Source organism: Haliaeetus albicilla, chromosome 7 (assembly GCF_947461875.1).
Source record: "Haliaeetus albicilla chromosome 7, bHalAlb1.1, whole genome shotgun sequence".
Lineage (NCBI taxonomy): Eukaryota > Metazoa > Chordata > Aves > Accipitriformes > Accipitridae > Haliaeetus > Haliaeetus albicilla.
Window position 1 is genome coordinate 1,035,381 of NC_091489.1, and position 18,971 is coordinate 1,054,351.

Here is an 18,971-nt window from a genome sequence, read left to right on the forward strand (position 1 = left end):
ACAGTGACATCTTACGAATGGACTCAACAAATGCAGACGCTCTGTATGTCCGTGGTCTCTGCCTTTATTATGAGGACTGTATTGAGAAAGCAGTGCAGTTTTTTGTCCAAGCACTCAGAATGGCTCCTGATCACGAGAAAGCATGTCTTGCCTGCCGTGTAAGTTGTGGATGCTGGGGATGGGACTGCAAAATTACCTGGTTTGGGGTTTTGTTGTTTGGTTTTTTTTAACCAAACACCTAACTTAGTTCTGCTGGATCAGTCCCTTCTTCCTCCCTCAACATTATCATTCCCCAGCTCTCCAGTAGCAATTAGTGTGTCAAAGCCTTCCCAAAGACAACCAGCTGCTGCTTGAGGTAAAACTGAGTTGCAAGAAGCTCTTTCTCAGAAGGCTGTGATACTTTGAAGACTGCTCCCTTTCATTATTCTTTGTTCCTTGATCAGATACAGGAGCAATAAAACTATGTCTATCAGTTCTAAAAGAACTTCTGACTTTCAGATTCAATATTAGTGCCTACGGGTTGACTTGCATTTAAACACTCTTCCTTTCATGTTGCTCCTTCCCTTATTTCTACTCTGTTGTAGTTCTTTGACTGACTTTTAAAATCTGTTTACTTGTATAAGCTCTCAAAAAGTGAGATCCCGTTCCTATTTTTTTTAAATACATAAATTTACTTCACTGTCATGTTCTCATCTTAAACATTAGGCAAGCTTTGTTCCCACAGAGAATGCCTGTAACTAGCACTGGCTGTTCCTTAGCGCTTCTCTTGGGGGAAGGCAGAGTGCTTACAGCTCGTTTCAGCTGCTGTAGCAAGGCTGTGACTTTTGTATCCTGTAATGGTGTCTGAAACCAAATTAGAACAGTTATGTTTCAGGACCCTCACCCAGCAAAAAAAGGTGCTTGGTACCCCTGAACCACTTACCTAATGTCCTTATCCAGGGTTTATTTTCTTTTAGAATGCCAAAGCACTTAAAGCAAAGAAAGAAGATGGGAATAAAGCATTCAAAGAAGGAAACTACAAACTAGCATATGAACTGTACACAGAGGCACTAGGAATAGATCCAAATAACATAAAAACAAATGCCAAACTCTACTGCAACCGGGGAACAGTTAATTCAAAGGTAAGAAATGGTCACTTGGCAGGTAGTCTTTCATCATATTCCTCACCACATAGTTTCTAAAATGGAGAACAGAAATTTTGGAAAGCATAAGCTCCTCTGACTGCTGGGGCAGCTTAATCTTTCTAGTGCTGTAGGCAATGTTTCAGGTTTTTGTACTTGCACAATGATTGGATCTGTTCCAAACAGCCAACAAAGTTGACTCCTGAAGAAACAAAACTCAAATGCTTGGGCTGCACAGAGTGGGAGGGAGAAGAGGAATGTAGTTTAGCCTTATATTAATCAGCATAAAGGCATCCTTATTTGTTTCCTTCCTGGTAATGAGGAGATCTATTTTCTTTTCTTATTCTTCTTGTAGATCATCTGTCTTGCTTTTTTTTGATCTAAAAAATATGACCTAATTTAAAAACCCTGGACACTTTTTCCAGGTTTGCTGTTGCATTTTAGTCATGCACTATCCAGAGAAAGTCAGTCATGTGATTAGTGCTTCCAGTTTCCACCCTGCATTTCCTCTAGGCGTGTTTCCTCCTCAGCTGTCTCTGTGTTGATGCGTGCTCTGCCAGCGTCGAGGCTTTTCAACACCCCTGCTTGGTCAAGAGATAGAGGCTATTCTCAGAACCTGGGAAATGGGATGATCTGGAGGCACCAGTAATGGATATTTTACATGGCTGTTTGTGTCTGAAAACAAACAATGCTTTTTAAAAAAAAAATCTTTTAAATATTTTTAAGTTTATTTTCCTGTCTGGAAATTAGTTTGGACACAGAATAACTTGATTGTCCGATCATTCTAAGGAAGACCCTTGTTTCCAGGTGGTGTTTCTTAAAGAGAAGCACCATGTAGTTCTAACATTTTGCTAGCCAGGCTTCTAATTTTTCCCTAGGGAACAAAAGCTCTGTGTTTTGGGGGGATTGGAAAAATTTCCTAGATGCAGACACACAAAACAGTGAGATTTTTCCAAGATTCTTTACACATTTCAATTGCCTAAAATCATAATGCTACTTAGCAGAAATTGTTCTCTGACTGGGATTCGCTTAACTTTTGTCTGACATTGTAGCTTAGGAAACTTGAAGAAGCAATAGATGACTGCACAAATGCAGTAAAACTGGATGACACATATATCAAAGCATACTTGAGGAGAGCACAATGGTAAGTAGATCTTTATAACGGACATGCTGAGCAGGTTTGTGGGTAGAAACCTCTTCCCTACAGCACTGAGTGACAGGGATAACAAATCTGAAGCTTAAATGAGTAAAGGGTCCTGTCTTAAGGGGCTTCTAACTTATGCTGACGAGGAGACAGGGGAAGTTCTATGTAGTCTGTCCTGCCTGCATGGATCTGGGACTGCCTATTGATTGTTGCATTTAGGCAGGTTTTGTTCTAAAGCTTGATTTATTATGTTTATAGACTAATGTAAGACATTCTGTCCCAGAGAGCCTCCCTCTTAAGCTTTTTCAGAAGGCCTGTTGTGGGTAAGAGATCTTATCCTGGCAGAGCTGTTCACGCTTCCAAGAAACCAGAGTTTGAAATGGGATGCCCTGCTTCCCATAAAGGAGAAATCAGCTGAGACTACATATTTCAGCCATAGATAATACTGCAGTGTAGCATGGTGAGGCTGAGCAAGTTGTACAAAGAACTTTGGGTCTGTATGTCTCCTTTGTAACTTGGCACCAACCAGGGAAGTAGTCAAAGCTCTGTTCTGACTACAGATTTATGTGCTACTTTCCACAATACTGATTATTCCCCAGTTTGTGGCAAAGCTGCCTGCCTTGTAGATGAACCAAAACCATTATTGCAGCCTTCCTGTTGTGCATTTATTTTAATTTGCAATGTTCAGTGTTCTTCTCAAGCTCTATCTCAGTAATTGCTAAATTATAGTAAGTAGTTAATGTGTGAGTAAGGCTGAAACACCAATAGACAGGCATACATCCCTCTGAGGTGCCAAGATTGTCACTTCTAACCAGCGTTGCTAGTGTACAGCTCTGCACCAGCTTCCTTGAAATCTTGCTGGCTGGTATTAGTGCCTGCAGCTAGATAAAGTCATTATGAGATCGTTAAAGTAGAACTGGTGCTGCCAAGTGAGATTGCAGTCTCCACTTGGAGCCCAAAGTACAGGTTCCTGTGCCAGGATTTCTCACAAATAGCAGGTGTCTGGGCTTCCATTCAGTCTAGCAGTGACCCTTTGTGGGTTCCTTAATGATTGTTCTTTCTGCAGTCCAGTGCATATCTCTTCCTTTAATTCATATCCACCCACAAAGCTTGTCCCTGAACCCCCTTTTGATATTTCCTGTGAAGTACACCTTGGCCACCAGTGTTTCTTTCCACAGTTACATGGACACAGAACAATATGAAGATGCTGTAAGAGACTATGAAAAGGTTTATCAGACAGAAAAAACAAAAGGTGAGTATATTGGCATTCTTTTTGTGTGCATAAGTTTCCCTTAACTGGCAATTTTGTTGTTGTTGCCTTTGTTTGCTTTTTCCCTCATAATATGCTCTGATTTGCAGCCTTTCGCCCCAGCAGGACAATACCGGAAAAGTCCAGAGAAGCACTCTGAAATGCCTGTCTCCAAATCTGGTTTCTTTTCCAGCATTGAATGCTGAGAAGATAATTTAGCTTGTATCTAAATGCAGTGCACTAGATTCAGAATATCTGGTTATGGTTCTCATTCTTAACTGTTGTCTTGCTTTTTTAGTAGTCTGAAATGAAACAGTAACCTTAGTCCTTGTGGTTCATTTTCCAATTCTGGTTTAATAGCACTGAGATGTTCACCTCCATTTGGAAACAGTCTTAAGTGGACAGTGAGGCTTTAATTAGCTACCTGTAAATCCCAGTGGGTTGGTTACTTGTGGCACTTGAATCCTTCAACCCAGGTCATCCCAACATGTTGGTCTTCAGCCTCTCTTAAAGCAGGAGGCTGTACCTGACACTAAAGCCACTTTCCTTTGGCATTGCACTTCTTTCTAGAACACAAGCAACTTCTAAAGAATGCACAGGTGGAACTGAAAAAGAGCAAACGGAAAGACTACTATAAAATCCTTGGGGTTGACAAAAATGCCTCTGAAGATGAGATCAAGAAGGCTTACAGGAAAAGAGCACTAATGCATCATCCAGGTACCCACAAACAGTCTGTTATTAGAGCATGTGTTGTTGCTTTGATCCCTTGCTCCATGCATATGCCCTGTGCAACCATCACTCAGAGGCAGGAATAAATATGAGAGGGGGAATTTCTGGACAAATAGCACTTCTGACCCCACAGATCTAAATCTGTGGCAGTAGCTGGGAATGTGTAGCATTTTCCATTTACACTAAAAACAAAAAGCTTCTTTCCTGCTTTTTTTTGTGTCCCTAGACCGACATAGTGGGGCAAGTGCAGAAGTACAGAAGGAAGAGGAGAAGAAATTTAAGGAGGTTGGTGAAGCCTTTACCATCCTGTCAGATCCCAAGAAGAAGGCCCGCTACGACAGCGGGCAGGATCTAGAAGAGGATGGATTGAACATGGGAGGCAAGTGTTCCTTAAGATATTCTACCATGGCAGCCTTTAAAAAGATTAGACCATTTAGAGTCTGTTTTCTCCTCTAAAGCAAACCTCCCATTTGTAATAATCCTATGAATTGACTTGGTTTGGTCTCTGAAAGCATTTGAATACCAGATCTGCACTGAATGTTTCAAGTTGCAAACAGTCTAGGTTATATGGTGGATGTTATACTTGATCAAGCCGGTAGGTAGTAGCTGCCATTAAGCAGAATTCTTTCGTAGGAAGTGTGAAATAGTGTAATAGAAAGATTGTGCATCCCTAAATGCAACTTATCCAAAATTCTTAGGTTGCCCTTGTTACTGAAATTGTCTCTCTGACAACTCTTGCTTTTACCTGTTTTTTTGCTACTGTCAGTGGCTCTGTACTCTGCTGCTGTGTAGCAGTGCTCAGACAGAGCAAGCTGTTTATAGCTTTTTGTGTGCTTGTAAAATGCTTTATGAGCCCTCAAGTGACAATTTCTAAATTGTGAAAACTGTAACTGTCTGTTTCACTTCCACTCACAACTACCTTTTCTTCCCTGTAGACTTTGATGCAAATAATATCTTCAAGGCCTTCTTTGGTGGGCCAGGTGGCTTCAGTTTTGAAGGTAGGTGGAAGTGTTCTCCTGTCAGCTTTGAGTACGTAAGTACACAAATCACTTGACAGGACAGCTGAGTTTCCCAGAGTGGATGTGCTGTTTGAGGAGAGTATTTGACTTTTCCATGGAAAAGTATCTAACCTCTTGGAAAGTTCTATCTGCACAGCATCCCAGCTGATGGCTGGTTCTGGTTCTTTTGTGTTCCAAAGCAATAAAACCCAGGGGTTCCCTTTTCAAGAAGTATGTGTAGGCTTTCCCATCTAGAGTGGTGCTTTGCTGCTTAGGAATAGTTGACCATAACTTGGATGCAGCTGCTGGTGCTAAAGCAACAAAAGGTGATTCTTGGTCAGAAGTCCTGTGCATATGTATCACACAGCTCTCTCCTCTGGTTTCATGTGTTATGAATGTGAGTCATGTGAATCCTCCTGAGGGCTTCTGCCTGCAAACATTTTGAGGTGACTGGAGGCAATGAAGAAGCTGTTACTCACTGTCGTCCCTTCAAACCTCGTGTGTGGTCAGGCTTTCTTCACACACCTTGGTGTAGGATGGCTTTGTACAGTGTTGAGTGAGCTCTCAGCTAGCATCAATATACCCCTTAGGGAAGCGTGTGTTCCTTAAGGTCTTTTGTTAAGTGAATTTCGAGAAGTCTTGCATGCTTCATGTACTGTTTACCTTCCTCTTTGTAAATCTGCCTCCTCTACCCATATGGTCAGTGGTCCACTCTTGTTGGAAAGTAGCTACTGGAAATGCATAGCAAAGATCTCTCTCCTACGTGTTCAAATGCTTTTCTTTGCATTAAGTACCAGCTTGGCATCAAGCTACTGCAGGATAGTAGTTAACTGTATTGTCTTTGAATTTTGGAAGTGCTAATATTTTTCATTTTCTTTTTCAGCTTCTGGGCCTGGAAATTTCTTTTTCCAGTTTGGCTAAAAAACAAACAAACAAAAAAAACACAAACAAAAACCACACATACCTGATCTGCTTATTTTAACCTTGAATACGGACATACTTAGACTCCTTCCTTCATCATGTCTCATTGTACTTAGAGCAGTTTCATTTTTCTCGGTTGGAGACCTCTGTTTTGTGTGCTTTTGTGTGTGAAGAGGAAACCAGCTCGGGGAGGGGAAGGCTTGTGAATTTTGTTTTACTGTTAACTTTATTAAAAAAAAAAAAAAAAAATAAAGCTTTGAATCTTTTGGTCCCTCCATGCTGGCCCGTACTTTCAGACTGTTCCTGCTCCTCAGCAGAGAGGATTTCCCTGAAGTCCTCTCGGAATCTTGACTTGTAAGAGGGTGAAGTAATCTCCTATTTTGTTTTGGTTGACTCCAAAGTGCAGTATGGCAGCATGTCTGGGGTTTGTAGTAACTTTTAAGTTATCTTAATCTTCTGAAAATATTGCCAAGATTCAATCAAGTTTCATACAATTGCATTTTACCTGCCAGCTGTCTTTTTTTTCTTCTTTTTTTTTTTGCCATGGTTCTACCAGAATGGTACACTTGGGCATTAACTTCAATGATAATGTGTGAGCTTAACAATTTTGTATCAGAGAAATGCTTCTTTGGATTTAAAAGAGCAGCTTATGCGAGAATTCCCTGTGATGCAGCTAGAATTAAGGGCTTTGTGTTGCCACTCCAAGAATTGTCCTGTTTAAGGGAATATTGAATTTACTCTGGGCTGAATTTCTTCACCGTACTTTTTTTAATTAATCCACTTGAACATTTAATATTTGTGCTAAAACTTGATTTTGTTGAGCTTGATGTTTGATTTCGTGTTACTGATCCATAACGTGGATGACCTCTTTCTAGCTCTGAAGAAATGCAAAGTAAAATTCAGGTTAATAATTGAAAACGGTTACTGTGTGCGTGCAGCAGTGTGCTCTCGTAATGTTTACAGGAACTGTACAGATATGTTAAACTAGTCAAGTAGTTTTCAACTAGAAGTAATTTACTAGTCCAAAGAAGCAAGAAAATGCAAAGTCAAACTCTGAACTGACAGTCTGTCACTTGCTTCTCTTGCACAATGTCAGGGCAAGTGCTGGAGGGATGAGCTTAAAGCCTGGAGCTGCGTGCAGCTGCACCATCTCAAATTGAAAATGGATTTGGTTTGGTGGTACTGCCAGTTAACACGAATGCTGTTTTATTTTTCACCATAAATGTAGTGTTACAGCAAGATCACAGCTGGGAGAGGACTCTGCTTCCAGAATTCTTCCCTTTTCTCTAGAGAGTGAAGAACCTTTTTGACTAGGTGCTTTGTTCAAGTTAAGTACTGTCTGTGAAACGGTTCTGGAGCACAGCGGGTGGCATTGTCTGACAGAGCCTCTCGAGGTCTTGCTCAGAAGTGGGGTGTGAGAGAAAGTGTGTTGGCACTCGGCAACACCAGCGAGAAGGGCAGAGTCTTGGCAGCCTTGCTGTATCTGGAGTGTTTTGAACTGACCTGCAGTAGTGTAGTGATGTTTGGAGGGCTGAATTTTGCTTGGCTAAGAAAACGGGTGTTTATACAAATACATGCAAGACTCTTTCCTAGAGCAACCTGACACTAACTTTTATATAATATCTGATTTAACTTCTTACTGCAGGAAGAAAAACTGCAATGAATTCATTGCATGAAATGCTAACATCGTTGTCTTCCTTCCTTTTGAGGGCTGTACTTGTCCTGTTCAGTGGGACAGAGTTGCTAGACCACAATGCAAGTGAACTTCATTTCCAACAGTTGCAATAGTGTCATGGTGCTGCCGCCGCCGAGTACTACAGTCCTGTGGTTGTGTTTTGTCAGATTTATTGACAATCTGCTTTCATAGAGGGAAGATTTAAGGGCTTAAATTCTAGTACTGCAGAATAAAGAAAGAATTCTATAACTCACTCGAAAGTCAGCTTTGAAAATGAGCCAATGTTGAGTAATATTTCCAAAAACAGACTCTACAACATTTATTCTAACTTCCTTCGCACCAGTGTAATGTGATGGACTTACCCGGATTGCACTGAGAGCAAAATAAGGTCCTAGCATCTTTTAGACTCTGAAATGGTAATTATCTGGGGAATTGAAATACTGGTCTATGCATATTGATACTTCTTCAGTTCTCATGGCACTTGTGAGTCAGAGTTTACAGGACTTGTTTTAGTGTGGCATTCTGGATTCATAATGTCTTGTCCTGTGTGTATTGATATTACTGTACAGTTTGGACTTTCCTCAGTCTTTTATTACCATGCAGAGATGTGTCCTGCATTTGTCAGTGGTTTTTATTATTATTATTATTATTATTATTTCCCCCTCCCCCCAGTTAAGTATGACAGGCTTCCTTCTCTCCAAACTTTGAATGAGACCATTCCTTGGAGGACAGAAGCGCAGTGGCTTTTCTTCTGAGAGAGAAAAATGTATACAGCAGATATTTATAAAACTGCACATGAATGCATGATTTAATGTAGTTAAATATTAATATGGTGAGTGCCAAGACTTTTCTAAGGAGCGTTATAATGTGATTCAAAGTGAAGGCGAACACGTGTTCCCTTTTGCACAGAGCGCTGGCGTTTGAACGGCGTTCAGTGACTCTCCCGTTACCTCAGGACAGCAGCAGCAGCGTCTGGAGATAGAGGTGCGGTGGCATTGTAACCTCCATCGTGTCCTCGCACAGCTTGGAGACACGGAACTCTGTTTCTTTCAGAAAAATCTGCTTAGATGTGTGTTGCTTGAAACGTTGCCTTTCACACTTGGTAGTTATGGAACATTATTCATGGGTTGTATTTTGTACACAGCCACAGGGAAACTTAGTGCCATTTTTCTAGCTGCTACCACTCTGCAGACCTCCCTGGCTTCCTTCGGCTGGAGAGGAGCTACCAGACATAGGAATTTGCCACAGAGACAATGAGTAAGTATCTTAAAGTGGTATTATGCCTGTGCTTTTTCTAGAATGGTAAAGAGCTAATGGAGGTGATAGGAGGCGGTTGCTGTAGGTGATATCCTTGAAGCACAAGCACAGTGGGATACACATGCATCGAGCCTTATTTAGAAGCATACTGTTCCCTTTGGTGTGACTGTAGGCAGGTGGAAGAAACCAGTGATGAAGCCCTTCCTTTTAATGAGAAGAGTTGTCTTTCTGGAAGTCAGTCTTTGTAATTATTGAAAGGTTTCTTTTTTGGCATAACAGCAAGAGCCTTAATACTTCACCCTGAAACGTACCTAAACGTGCCCCCAGACTGTTTGTTCCACGTGCAGAATCCCTTGCTCCCTGTTCTGCCTGGTGAACAGCCCGAAATACAGACGCCAAGCAGCTTTTGCCGCACGGTGCGTGTTTGCCCTTTGGCCTACCAGCTCCTGCCCGGTGTTTCCAAAGGGGAATGGTTGGTGCTGTGGGAGTTCCTGCCGAGCGGAACGACCAAGAGAGAGCAGAGCTGACGTGGCTAAAAAAGCAAGACCGGGCTGGTGTGTAAGGGAGGGATCTTTTAGCGGATGTGATGGAAGTAATTGCTATTGAAGAGCTCGATAACTGGCAGAGAAGCTGTCAGCTTCCTCTGTGAAAGCTGTAAACTACAGGGAAGATTGTGTGTGTGTGGGGAGCATGGCTCTTGGCAGACCAAGCGTGTGAAGTGAGGCTCCGTTGTTGTGACTCTATAGTGTTTACAAGGAGATAAGGAATTGTTTGACTATTACGCTTTCCCTCTGATGTTTTTTTGCGTAATCATGATACTTGTGGTGTCTGAACTGCTGTAGGGATAGTTTCAAGTAGTGAAACGCAGTTGCATTCAAATGAAAATGGAAGCAATTTCATGCTTTAAAAATTAAAACATGCATCAGTAATGCTAGTGTGTGGGAGATACTTGCATGTATGATGGTCTGACCTCTAGACCACAAAGCCTGGTGTGTTCCTTCTTGTGTGGATTTACTTTACAAATCTGATGCTGTGTCAGCTCCACCTTTTCCCGGGGAGTATTGAGAGAGTCCTTTCCAGATACACTGAACCTGGACTTGAAATCAGCTGTAAAGACCATTAAGATGCTTCTGGCTGCCCACTTTGACAGGCTCTTCATTGTTTCGGCTACACATGCTACATAGGAAAGTACATGGTTTCATTTGTGAACTTGGAAGTGTTGCTATAAAGCTGGATCCTTAGTGCTAAAGGCTTCTGACTGTTTTGTAAATACATTAATGCAAATTGAGAGAAAGGAGAAAAAAAAAATGTTTAGGGACAACAGTATTATTATCCATGGAATATTGCAAGTCCCTCAGCTTTCTGTATCTGAAGGGGATACAGAATGAAAGCTGCTGTGCTGTTGTTTCATTTCCAATATGGAAACTGGCTCAGCCCCTGTGCCCACCTGTGAGCGCTGGTCTCGAGCCGGCCATGCGCTGGAGGGCTGTGCTCGGCCGAATCGCTCTTCAACCAATTGAATGACCAAAGCGTTTGGACCACACAGTGGTTTGCTCTTCTTTCAAAATTCTTCCTCAGTTTCAGTAATAACTAAAGATATTCATTTATCTTCAAGTGGATGATTTTCATCCCATTTAAATTTGTGCCTTGTACCCTCCCCTCCCCTTTCTTAGGGAAAAAGGACAGCTCGTGTGTTGCACCTACCCGAGTTTCTCCGAGCAGTGCTGAGGTCTGTCTCGGGCTGTTGCAGGAGTGCTGTAACTAAGGCTGAAAGGCGACAGGCTGGATCGCAGCAGTTCTGTGACCCTCCATTCTCCTGGAGGCTGCTCACACGCAGCAGTACTGTATTCTGGAGATGTTCCTGTTGTCCTTGCTTACCAGGGCAGCAGGACCTGGGCTTGGCTTTGAAAGGCGATGCATAATGCTTTGGCCTTCCTCGACGTACCCTGGCTTTCCCCACTCCTGCAGAGTCAGGGACAGGATTATCCCCTCTTCTTTGAGTAGTGCTAGGCAAGTTTCACTCTAGCATAGATCTGACCTCTGAAGGAAAGCTCTAGTATGAAATGTGAGCTCTGAAATGTTTTAACCTAGACGATGCCAAGGTGAGGCATCTTCTGCAACGTGGTGTTACTGAGCTAGAGCTTTGGCATGATCGGGTGGCTCAGGAAGGCAGGAGTCTGTTGGGAGAGCTGGGATGCTGCCTCTGGCTGGGTGTGCAGCTTGGCTGCAGTTCTGGCATAGCCAATCTGACCTCAATTACCCCATCTTCCTCCCTTGCTTTCACTTAATAGCTCGTGCTTCAAAAGAGAAAATTGCGTGAAACAATGTTGGAGGGGTTGAGTGCGAAACAGCAAACCGCGCACCTTCATTGCATGCGTATCTGCTTTGTTGTAACGACATTAAGGAGTAGTCAAGACAAAACCAGACGCTGATGTGAAGCCAACTTAGAGAGGACGCTAGACCCTGTGCTGCAGTATTTATCTGAATCGAAATTCTGAATGTTTACCTCAGTGTAAATATCTTAACCTTTCCAGTGGGAGGAAAGGAGTATTGCATGGAGCAATCACTATCCCCAGCGCTTTGCCAAACACATCATCCTCTCTAAGACAGGCTTCACATCGGTATGAACACTGTCCCTCTTTGGACCCTTACCTTTCTAGGATGTGAATGGTAAAAATGTGAATATTTGTTGTTTACTTCATTAGGCATAATTCATAATGATGTGTTTATATGAAGAATATCACAGACTGAAGCAAAACCATATGCAATTGGTTTACTTTATTATAAACTGTATATGATGTACAAACTAATAAAAACTTAAATGACGACAGTCTCACTGTTGTTCTTGAACAGGCAAATAAACAAGATATTCCAGCTGTGCATTTCAGTGCTGGATGTGATCTGGAGCATTGGGTTGTTGCCAGGGCACTGGAGGGAGAAGGGGTCAGCGTGCTCCTGTGCTCCCACAGGAGCTGTCCTGGGCAGGCGCTGGTAAATACGTTTCTAAAGTTTTGATGGAACAAACTGGCTGGAGATTTCTGTTAGGAAAGGTCTGAGCTGAATATCGGGCACTTGCCCCTCTGCCAGGGCAGAAGCTAGCAAGGGTTTTTCTGTTGAAGGTAAGGGAGGATTATGGGTGCTATGGGTGTGTGTATATATAAAACTTTTTTTTTATGTTATAATGAGAACTTATCATCATCCATCTTTTTGAAACAGCAGGAACTATTTGGCCTTATTGGTAAACTTGCAGAGTGTTTACCAGATTAGCCCCAAAGCACTCCTTGCTTTTGTTTTAAACATTCAGAGGAGAAATGCTTCTTGCACAGGCAGCGTTGGGTTTCCCAAGCAATGGTTTCAATGCGCACCCAGCTGCAGGTAAGCTGTGCCCACGCAACAGCTCCTTTACCAATATGAGCCCAGCACATGCTTGTCAAACACAGTAAGTATTTACATATATTAATAAGGGATTAATTTCACTATGCAGTTCACCACACACTGAGCTGTAGCATGAGTTTAAACTGTTGTCCTGACCTGAATCTATTAGTTGAGCTTTGTGTTACAGTAAAGTAGTGACCACAGATCCACTGACCAACTGGCAGATGGTCTGGCTAAGAGCAAAACCATAAGTTTCAATAAAACAGACTTAACAGAAGTGCTTGATCATTAACTTTTTTTCCAGCCAATGGTTTAGGTTTGAGCAGACTTAAGTTACACAGTTATGATACCTCCACTTACTTCCTAAATTACAATGTTACTGCCATCCTAACTTTTAACATTCAAGTGCATTAGAGAAAAGTAGTAAAATCTTGCATGAAGTACAGTTCCATACTTCAGACATGATTTTAATTTCTATAAAATAAGATGGAAGAGACATTAGTTCATCTCTTCCACCCCCTGCCAAGGCAGGATTGCTCCCTACAGGACATGGACACTGGACAGTGCTTGGTCCAGCCCAGTCTGACATGTGAAGTGAAATGGCTGGAGCCATGCTACAGGAACTGAATGCCTCTCCTGGTATTTCACTTGTTTCCCTTTAAGTCCACGATAGCTGTCTTTCAAGACATCATCTGGCAATGGGCTTTCCTTCTGTCCGCTCACCAGCATGTCTCTTCCCTGCAATGAAGGAAGCATTCACAAGCAAACAGCAAACATGAACTGGGGTAGAGGACCGCTGGCTGCAGGACTGACCTCTGATCAAGGCTGTTAAATACCCTGCTGCCCTCTGCAAGTTCTTTTCTTGGGGACTAAACTATTAGTAACTGCCACACTTGACAGAAGTGATCCACAACTGGGTCTTGCTGGTTTTTACCCAGTAGTTCAGCTACTAGAGTGACTGATGTCAGTGCCTCAGGTGTGGGAGAGGGGGAGAGACATTACACAGTTCACTTGGCTTCAGACCAGTTATGTACAGGCTTTGGTCTGCCACTGCTTATAGTACTGGCATGTACAGATCTAACGATTGTGGTTCATAGGGAAGTTATAAAAGACCATAGTTGATCTTCCTCTGAGGAAGAAAACAAGCAGAACACCACAGCTAATTCTCTCCAGAACCCTTCCATTAAAATACATTTGGTAGTACCTCAGTTATGGACATCAGTTATGTGACAGTTTTCCTTTGTCAGTCAAGAGTTGCTTGTTTTCTTCCTTGCTCTGAGGCCAATAAACTCTCTCCCCAGAAGGGCTTCACACTGGGGCTGGCAAAAGGGCTTACTTTAGTAAAGGTAGAATTATTTCTCTTTACACTTTTAAAGGTTACAGGAGTTACTTGCCTTTTAAAAACAAACAAACAAACAACCAAGCTACCCTGCCCATGCTCCTAGATGATGGTGCAGGAACTAAAAGCAGAGCCCCGTTTGTTGGTGCTCTGTGTTGGCACAAGTTTTCCTTTTCCATAGTAACCTGAGAATATTGCCTTCACATCGATCTTTTTAGAAAGGCTGAGCATCCACATACCGTTATCAAAATACAGCAGTTTCCCTCCTCCAATTTCCCCCACTTCATCCCCTTTGTTCCCTGCCTTTTCCAGTTTCACAAACTCCAGCAGATCAAGCCCAGTCTGGACTGCTTCGACGCCGTTGGCACAGCCAAGGGTGATGTGAGCCCGGCTGCCTTTTGGGAGGTTGTCGGTGGGCAGGATTTTATCAGCATCTCCAGGCCACAGCAGCAGTTGCTGTTCACTCAGCTCTACGCGAGCGCCAACAGTTTTTGTTGTGATGAACAGAGCGGAGATGGACAAGGTGAAGCCTTTGCCGTAGGAAGCCTTCACAGCCTGGGAGAAGAGGGAGACAAGTCCAGAACACAGTTTTACCTGACTGCAGACAGGTGGGATGTACAGCAGAGTGGTTGGTTTTATTGTCCACAAGCTCAGGGTCTTGGCTGATCACATTAGCTCTTGCTTTGACATATTTGAGATACTGTGTGCAACTAGAAGGTCATGGGCTGAAGTTCCTGCTCAGTGAATTTGGAGCTGGTTACATCTTTTTCCTTCACAAATTCCAATATTTAACTTGGGCTTATCTGTTTTGAAATAATTTAGCTAGAAGTGTAAATACCTTAATTCATCATCATTCAAAGCGAGCTTTGGAGATGATGCTGGAAGTCAGGGCTGGGGGTGGGCAGGGCAGGAGTATTTTATTCAGAAACTAACAGGCAACAGTCACCATTTCTCCCACAGTTATGACCTTTCTATTGCATAAGTTGCATGGACATACTTGCTGTCCCTACAATTACCCTCTCAGCTCCCACTGCATCCCCAGCCCACCCAAAAGGCTTGTGGATCCCCTTCTGGGAAAGGAGAGGGAGACTGGAGTCCTGGGGAGGAGTCAGAGCCCTGGTACTTACTTCTTGCTGTGCGTATTCCTCGGCTCCAGCTGCTTTTCCAAACTCGGTGTATTTTGTGGTGCAGTGTAAGACCCCAGGCGGCCTCTTCACAAAGTAGCTGGTGAGATCTATTTTTATTTTGGGATCTTCAATAGCATAAGCAACTGCAAATACAGGTAAGCAATATTACTATCAAAAAATGGTGAGCCTAAGTCCTGTCTCAGCTTGCTTCACTAACCTGTTCTTCATGTTTCAACTTTCTTACTGCTGAAAAGGCCTAGATGGGTAAATAAAACTCCCCCTTCCACCTAGGCTAACAGTGGATGCAGCTAGAAAACAGAAGCTTCTGCACATCATCATGGCTCGTCTTAACCTTGGTGTTGTACAAATCCCTCAAGGGACAAGGTTGTTCAGTCTTTCCCTTTTCTCTTTGACTCATCGCAGCAAGCAGGGGATGCCCAGCCATGCGTAACACTGCTGCCATCCGAACCCAGCTCCCTACAGTGTCAGAGCTAAATAGACTTCTTTGGAAAAACTGTTTCATTTCTTTTTACTTACAACAGCAACTTTGTCAACTATGGGAAACTGATTAGTAGCTTTAAACAGTTTTTCTTGTTGGTAACTTTAACTAGAAATTTACTTTAGAAGCTGACCAAACTTGTTCCATTTGCTGAATGTTAACATTTCATCAAGAGAGTAAGAACTTGGTAAGATACTTCTATACATACAGTATTTACTCTCCTTTTTGAAGGCTTTGAGACTCCCAAGCTCATCTAAGAAGGCCTGGCCAGCCTTCCTCAGGATCTCTGAACTTCTTTTGCTCAAAAACCACCCAAAATACATGGGTAGGAATTCCTTCTCCAAGCTCGGCTTCATCTTCTTCAGCTCTTCCACTGACAGTTTCCATTGATTCTTTTCCTTCAGCTGCAAGCAATCCATTCGCCACTGGGTTTTGGGCTCGGCAAAGATGACTTTGTACCGGTATTTGTCAGCAATATCAAAGAGTTGGTCCAGTCGTTCCCTCTCATGGTGAGTGTCATCCAAAACGATAACGCTGATATCTCGTTTGCAATAGTCAACTAGATCGTCATCCACCTTTGAATACTCTTCAGGAATGGCGCTTCTAATTAAAGGTGTTATTTTATAGTTATCAACAGAGATGACCTTGCAGGCATCTTTATACCTATCTTGAATAGCCTGGGCAAGAGTGGACTTCCCACTGCCAGGCAGCCCTCTTAAAATAAAAAAGGTTTTAGATTCTTTGACTGTAGAGATGGTATCTTCATCGTCAAGGAAGGGGAACTGCAAGCTTTCGGGTCTTTCTTTTGCTGATTGAGTAGACATTTTTCTAAATATTTTAGGCAGGAATGTGTGACTCTTCTTTGAGAAGCCTCTGTTCTGAAATGCAAGAAGAGAGGATTTGGCAGGCTAGCAACCCCAAGAGACCGCGCGCTCCCGCTGCACAAGCATGCGCTGTTGAGAACCTTTGCTGGGGGAAGGGCGACGCAGGGAACATCTCTACCCCCACGTCCCCCACCCTCAGCTGCCCTGCTTGCCTTAAACCACCTCTCAGAGCTACCCCGGCTGCTCCCGCAGCAGGGACCCGTGCCCTGTCCCACCACCCACCGGCACCAGCACCAGCCGTCTGACCTGAGGAGCTGAAGGTGCAGCTCCGCTCCCCGCTCCGGCCTCGGCAGCTTCGGTCCTGCCTGGCCAGGAAGGGGAAGTTTCACTGTCACGTGGCAGCAGCTGCAGTTTCAGAGGCACCACGAGTTGCCACAAAGCCACAGCCCAGGGAAGAGCCCTTCAAGTGTCAAATTTATTTCTGAAAAATAAACAACTGTGGCTACTAGATAACGAGGGTGCAGTGTGCTGTGGGGAACTCCACCTGAAAACAGGAAACAAAAGTCCCAGCAGGTTGTGACAGCTGCTGCAATCTCATCGCTTCATCTGAATAAAAAAGGCTGCATGGGGATTTAAGTCTGTTTAGGGACCCTCTGTCCCCATAGGAAAGGCTGTTTCTGAGTGAAGTCTGTGAGGATGCCGTCTCTTGTGTTAAGAGCTGCCATTTCTTTATGGTATGCTGAACATCAGCACCCCAAATGCCTCGGAGGAGGGAATTTGGGCTTCTCTTGTGATGAAGAGCAATTGAAATTGCTTCCGGTAAAGACAAATCCCTTCCCAGCAGCTGCTGAGCTGAACACGAAAGCGAAACCAGCCCTCTGAGCACCAAAAGAAATGCTCGTATTTGGCAGCAGCCAGCAAGCCGGGAAAAGCGCCGCTGGGGAGCTGGCGCTGGCTCTCCCTCCCCTCCTGCCAGCAGCTCTGGTAACTGGAATCCCAGATTAATTCCCAGCAGGGCCTGGGAAAACATGGGACTGGAAGGAAAGGAGGGATTTCTCCAACTGTGTGAGTTTTCAATTGCATCAACAGGGCAGCCACTGGTTTTCGGGTCAGTATGTGAACTCCTCACCTTCCCTCCCCAGCTGCCTCCTCACCCAGCCCAGCCCTCCAGCCGAACGCTGTGCCAGCAGCCACGGAGCGATGCTGAAGGAGTAAGTTTTGCCTTTGATGCAAAAATGGAGGGGTTTTACAAACAACACAAATGCTCTGCCTGTGGCAGAAAAATACAGCTTTCCTGTTTGCAGGATGAAGACATTGTGTAAAAAAACAACTGTTCAATTGACTAACTTTTCTGTCCCTTATTCCAGAACGTGGAGGTGGGTTTTGGTTCCAAAGCGCCCCGGGCCCAGGACCCCACTGCTTCAATGGATGTGTTGGACAGGGAGCGCTGCCTGCCCTGGGGTCGGCTACCGCGCAGCAGGCCGGGACGGCCACACCGGCTCCCGAGACCGGTGCGGGAACGAACGGGCTTCTGAGAAAAGCAAGGACCACGCGGTTCTCCTGGGACCCCCGCGTTGCCTTCCTCATGGATTCGAGGCTCCCAGGCCATCATCGCACGAGAGCTCGCACCTCCAGGCAGGGTAGGTGTCCCGTTATCCAGGGAACGCTTGGCCCGAGCGGGAACGGGCAGCGGCTGCGGCCAAGCCTGGCCTCAGTGCTCCGGCGGCCGCGGGCTGCGGCTGGGCCGGTCCAGCTGTTTGGCCGAAGGCAGCTGCCGGTGACGGCGGTAACTGAGGCCGCTTTTCAAACGCGCAAACAAAAGAACAATAATAGAAAACACCCTCCGGCCCCATTGTTTAGCGGCCAGCTTGGAGGATAATAGTCGCCTTCAGGGGCCGGCCCGGCCGGACAATGGCCCCTCAGAGACCCGCCTCGGCGGGCGCTGGGCTCCCCGGGCGGACAATCCCCCATTGAGCCCGCGCCCCCGGCCCGTTGCCCCCCCGCCGTCCCCCACAAAGCTCCCGCTTGTCACCGCGGCTCGGGGGAACGATCGCTCCAGGCGGCGGCGAAGGGGGCTGCTGCCCCCAGGGCGGCCCGGGACCCCCCCCCGACCCCCCGGGACGGAGCCGCTGCGCGCCCGGGGGGACCCCGGGGACCGTTCCCGGCTGCACCCTGCGACCACCGCCGCCCCCCGGAGCCGGGCACCGCCCGGGGCTCAGCGCCCAGGGGTCGGCGACGCCGCCGGCGCTCCCTCCCCGCCCCGGTAAACGAAACCCGCGCCCCGGTGGGGGTGTGGGGGCGGCTGCCCTAACGCCCCCTCCCCACTTACCATGGTGAGGGCAGCGGCTCCGGGGCGGCCGCCGGTGCGGAGCGGCGCGGCGGGGAAGCGGCTCTGGGGCGGGCACGGCCGCGGCCCCTTTCATAGCACCGGGCACCCCCCAGCCCCCCCCTCCCTTCTCCCGCCTTCGGCCGCGCAGGCGCTGGGGGGCCGGACTGGGCCCTCCCCCGGGAGGGGCGGGGGGTGTCCGTGTCCGTGTGTCGTGTCTCCCCCCCGCCCCGTCCCGGGCTGGGGGCTGCCCGCCGCGCTCAGGACCGTTCTCCGCCGCCGGGACGGGGCAGAGACGGGGTGTCTGGGGCGGGGGGGACCACACACGCTTGTCCGCGCTCCCGCCCCACGCGTGGCCGCGGAGCGGTGGGGAGGGCAGGGGGCGGC

The 18,971-nt window shown here is 45.7% G+C and overlaps 2 protein-coding genes across 4 annotated transcripts in view; one reads left to right on the forward strand and one right to left on the reverse strand.

The window, feature by feature from the left end:
• The window catches only part of DNAJC7 (DnaJ heat shock protein family (Hsp40) member C7), a 25,767-nt gene extending 13,847 nt beyond the window's left edge, over positions 1 to 11,920 (forward strand). Inside the window, exons 7-14 of the mRNA XM_069786327.1 lie at positions 5 to 158; positions 957 to 1,121; positions 2,174 to 2,265; positions 3,444 to 3,517; positions 4,085 to 4,231; positions 4,470 to 4,622; positions 5,179 to 5,241; positions 6,125 to 11,920. Of these exons, the coding sequence (XP_069642428.1) occupies positions 5 to 158; positions 957 to 1,121; positions 2,174 to 2,265; positions 3,444 to 3,517; positions 4,085 to 4,231; positions 4,470 to 4,622; positions 5,179 to 5,241; positions 6,125 to 6,162 (886 nt within the window). The 3' untranslated portion in view covers positions 6,163 to 11,920. The remainder of the gene's footprint in view (positions 1 to 4; positions 159 to 956; positions 1,122 to 2,173; positions 2,266 to 3,443; positions 3,518 to 4,084; positions 4,232 to 4,469; positions 4,623 to 5,178; positions 5,242 to 6,124) is intronic.
• Positions 11,858 to 18,798, reverse strand: CNP (2',3'-cyclic nucleotide 3' phosphodiesterase). 3 transcript variants are annotated; one of them, XM_069786329.1, is made up of 4 exons: positions 18,588 to 18,798; positions 15,643 to 16,307; positions 14,936 to 15,078; positions 11,858 to 14,363 (listed from the first exon to the last, which is right to left on the reverse strand). In XM_069786329.1, the coding sequence occupies exons 2-4, from the start codon at positions 16,256 to 16,258 to the stop codon at positions 13,911 to 13,913; spliced, it is 1,212 nt and encodes a 403-aa protein (XP_069642430.1). In that variant the 5' UTR covers positions 16,259 to 16,307; positions 18,588 to 18,798; the 3' UTR covers positions 11,858 to 13,910. The 3 variants fall into 3 exon arrangements, with proteins under 3 accessions (XP_069642430.1, XP_069642429.1, XP_009925702.1); XM_069786328.1 differs by having other exon boundaries at positions 15,643 to 16,312; positions 18,588 to 18,797; XM_009927400.2 differs by lacking the exon at positions 18,588 to 18,798 and adding an exon at positions 16,565 to 16,736 and having other exon boundaries at positions 15,643 to 16,312.
• Between the last annotated feature and the right edge of the window lie 173 nt (positions 18,799 to 18,971).

What these genes read in the sequence shown, in the direction of transcription:
- CNP (XM_069786328.1), bottom strand. An exon ending in CAAAAAGGAGAGTAAATACT is followed by an intron (nt 15,079 to 15,642) that starts GTATGTATAGAA and finishes CTGTATTTGCAG; the next exon opens with TTGCTTATGCTATTGAAGAT. An exon ending in AGGAATACGCACAGCAAGAA is followed by an intron (nt 14,364 to 14,935) that starts GTAAGTACCAGG and finishes CTCTTCTCCCAG; the next exon opens with GCTGTGAAGGCTTCCTACGG.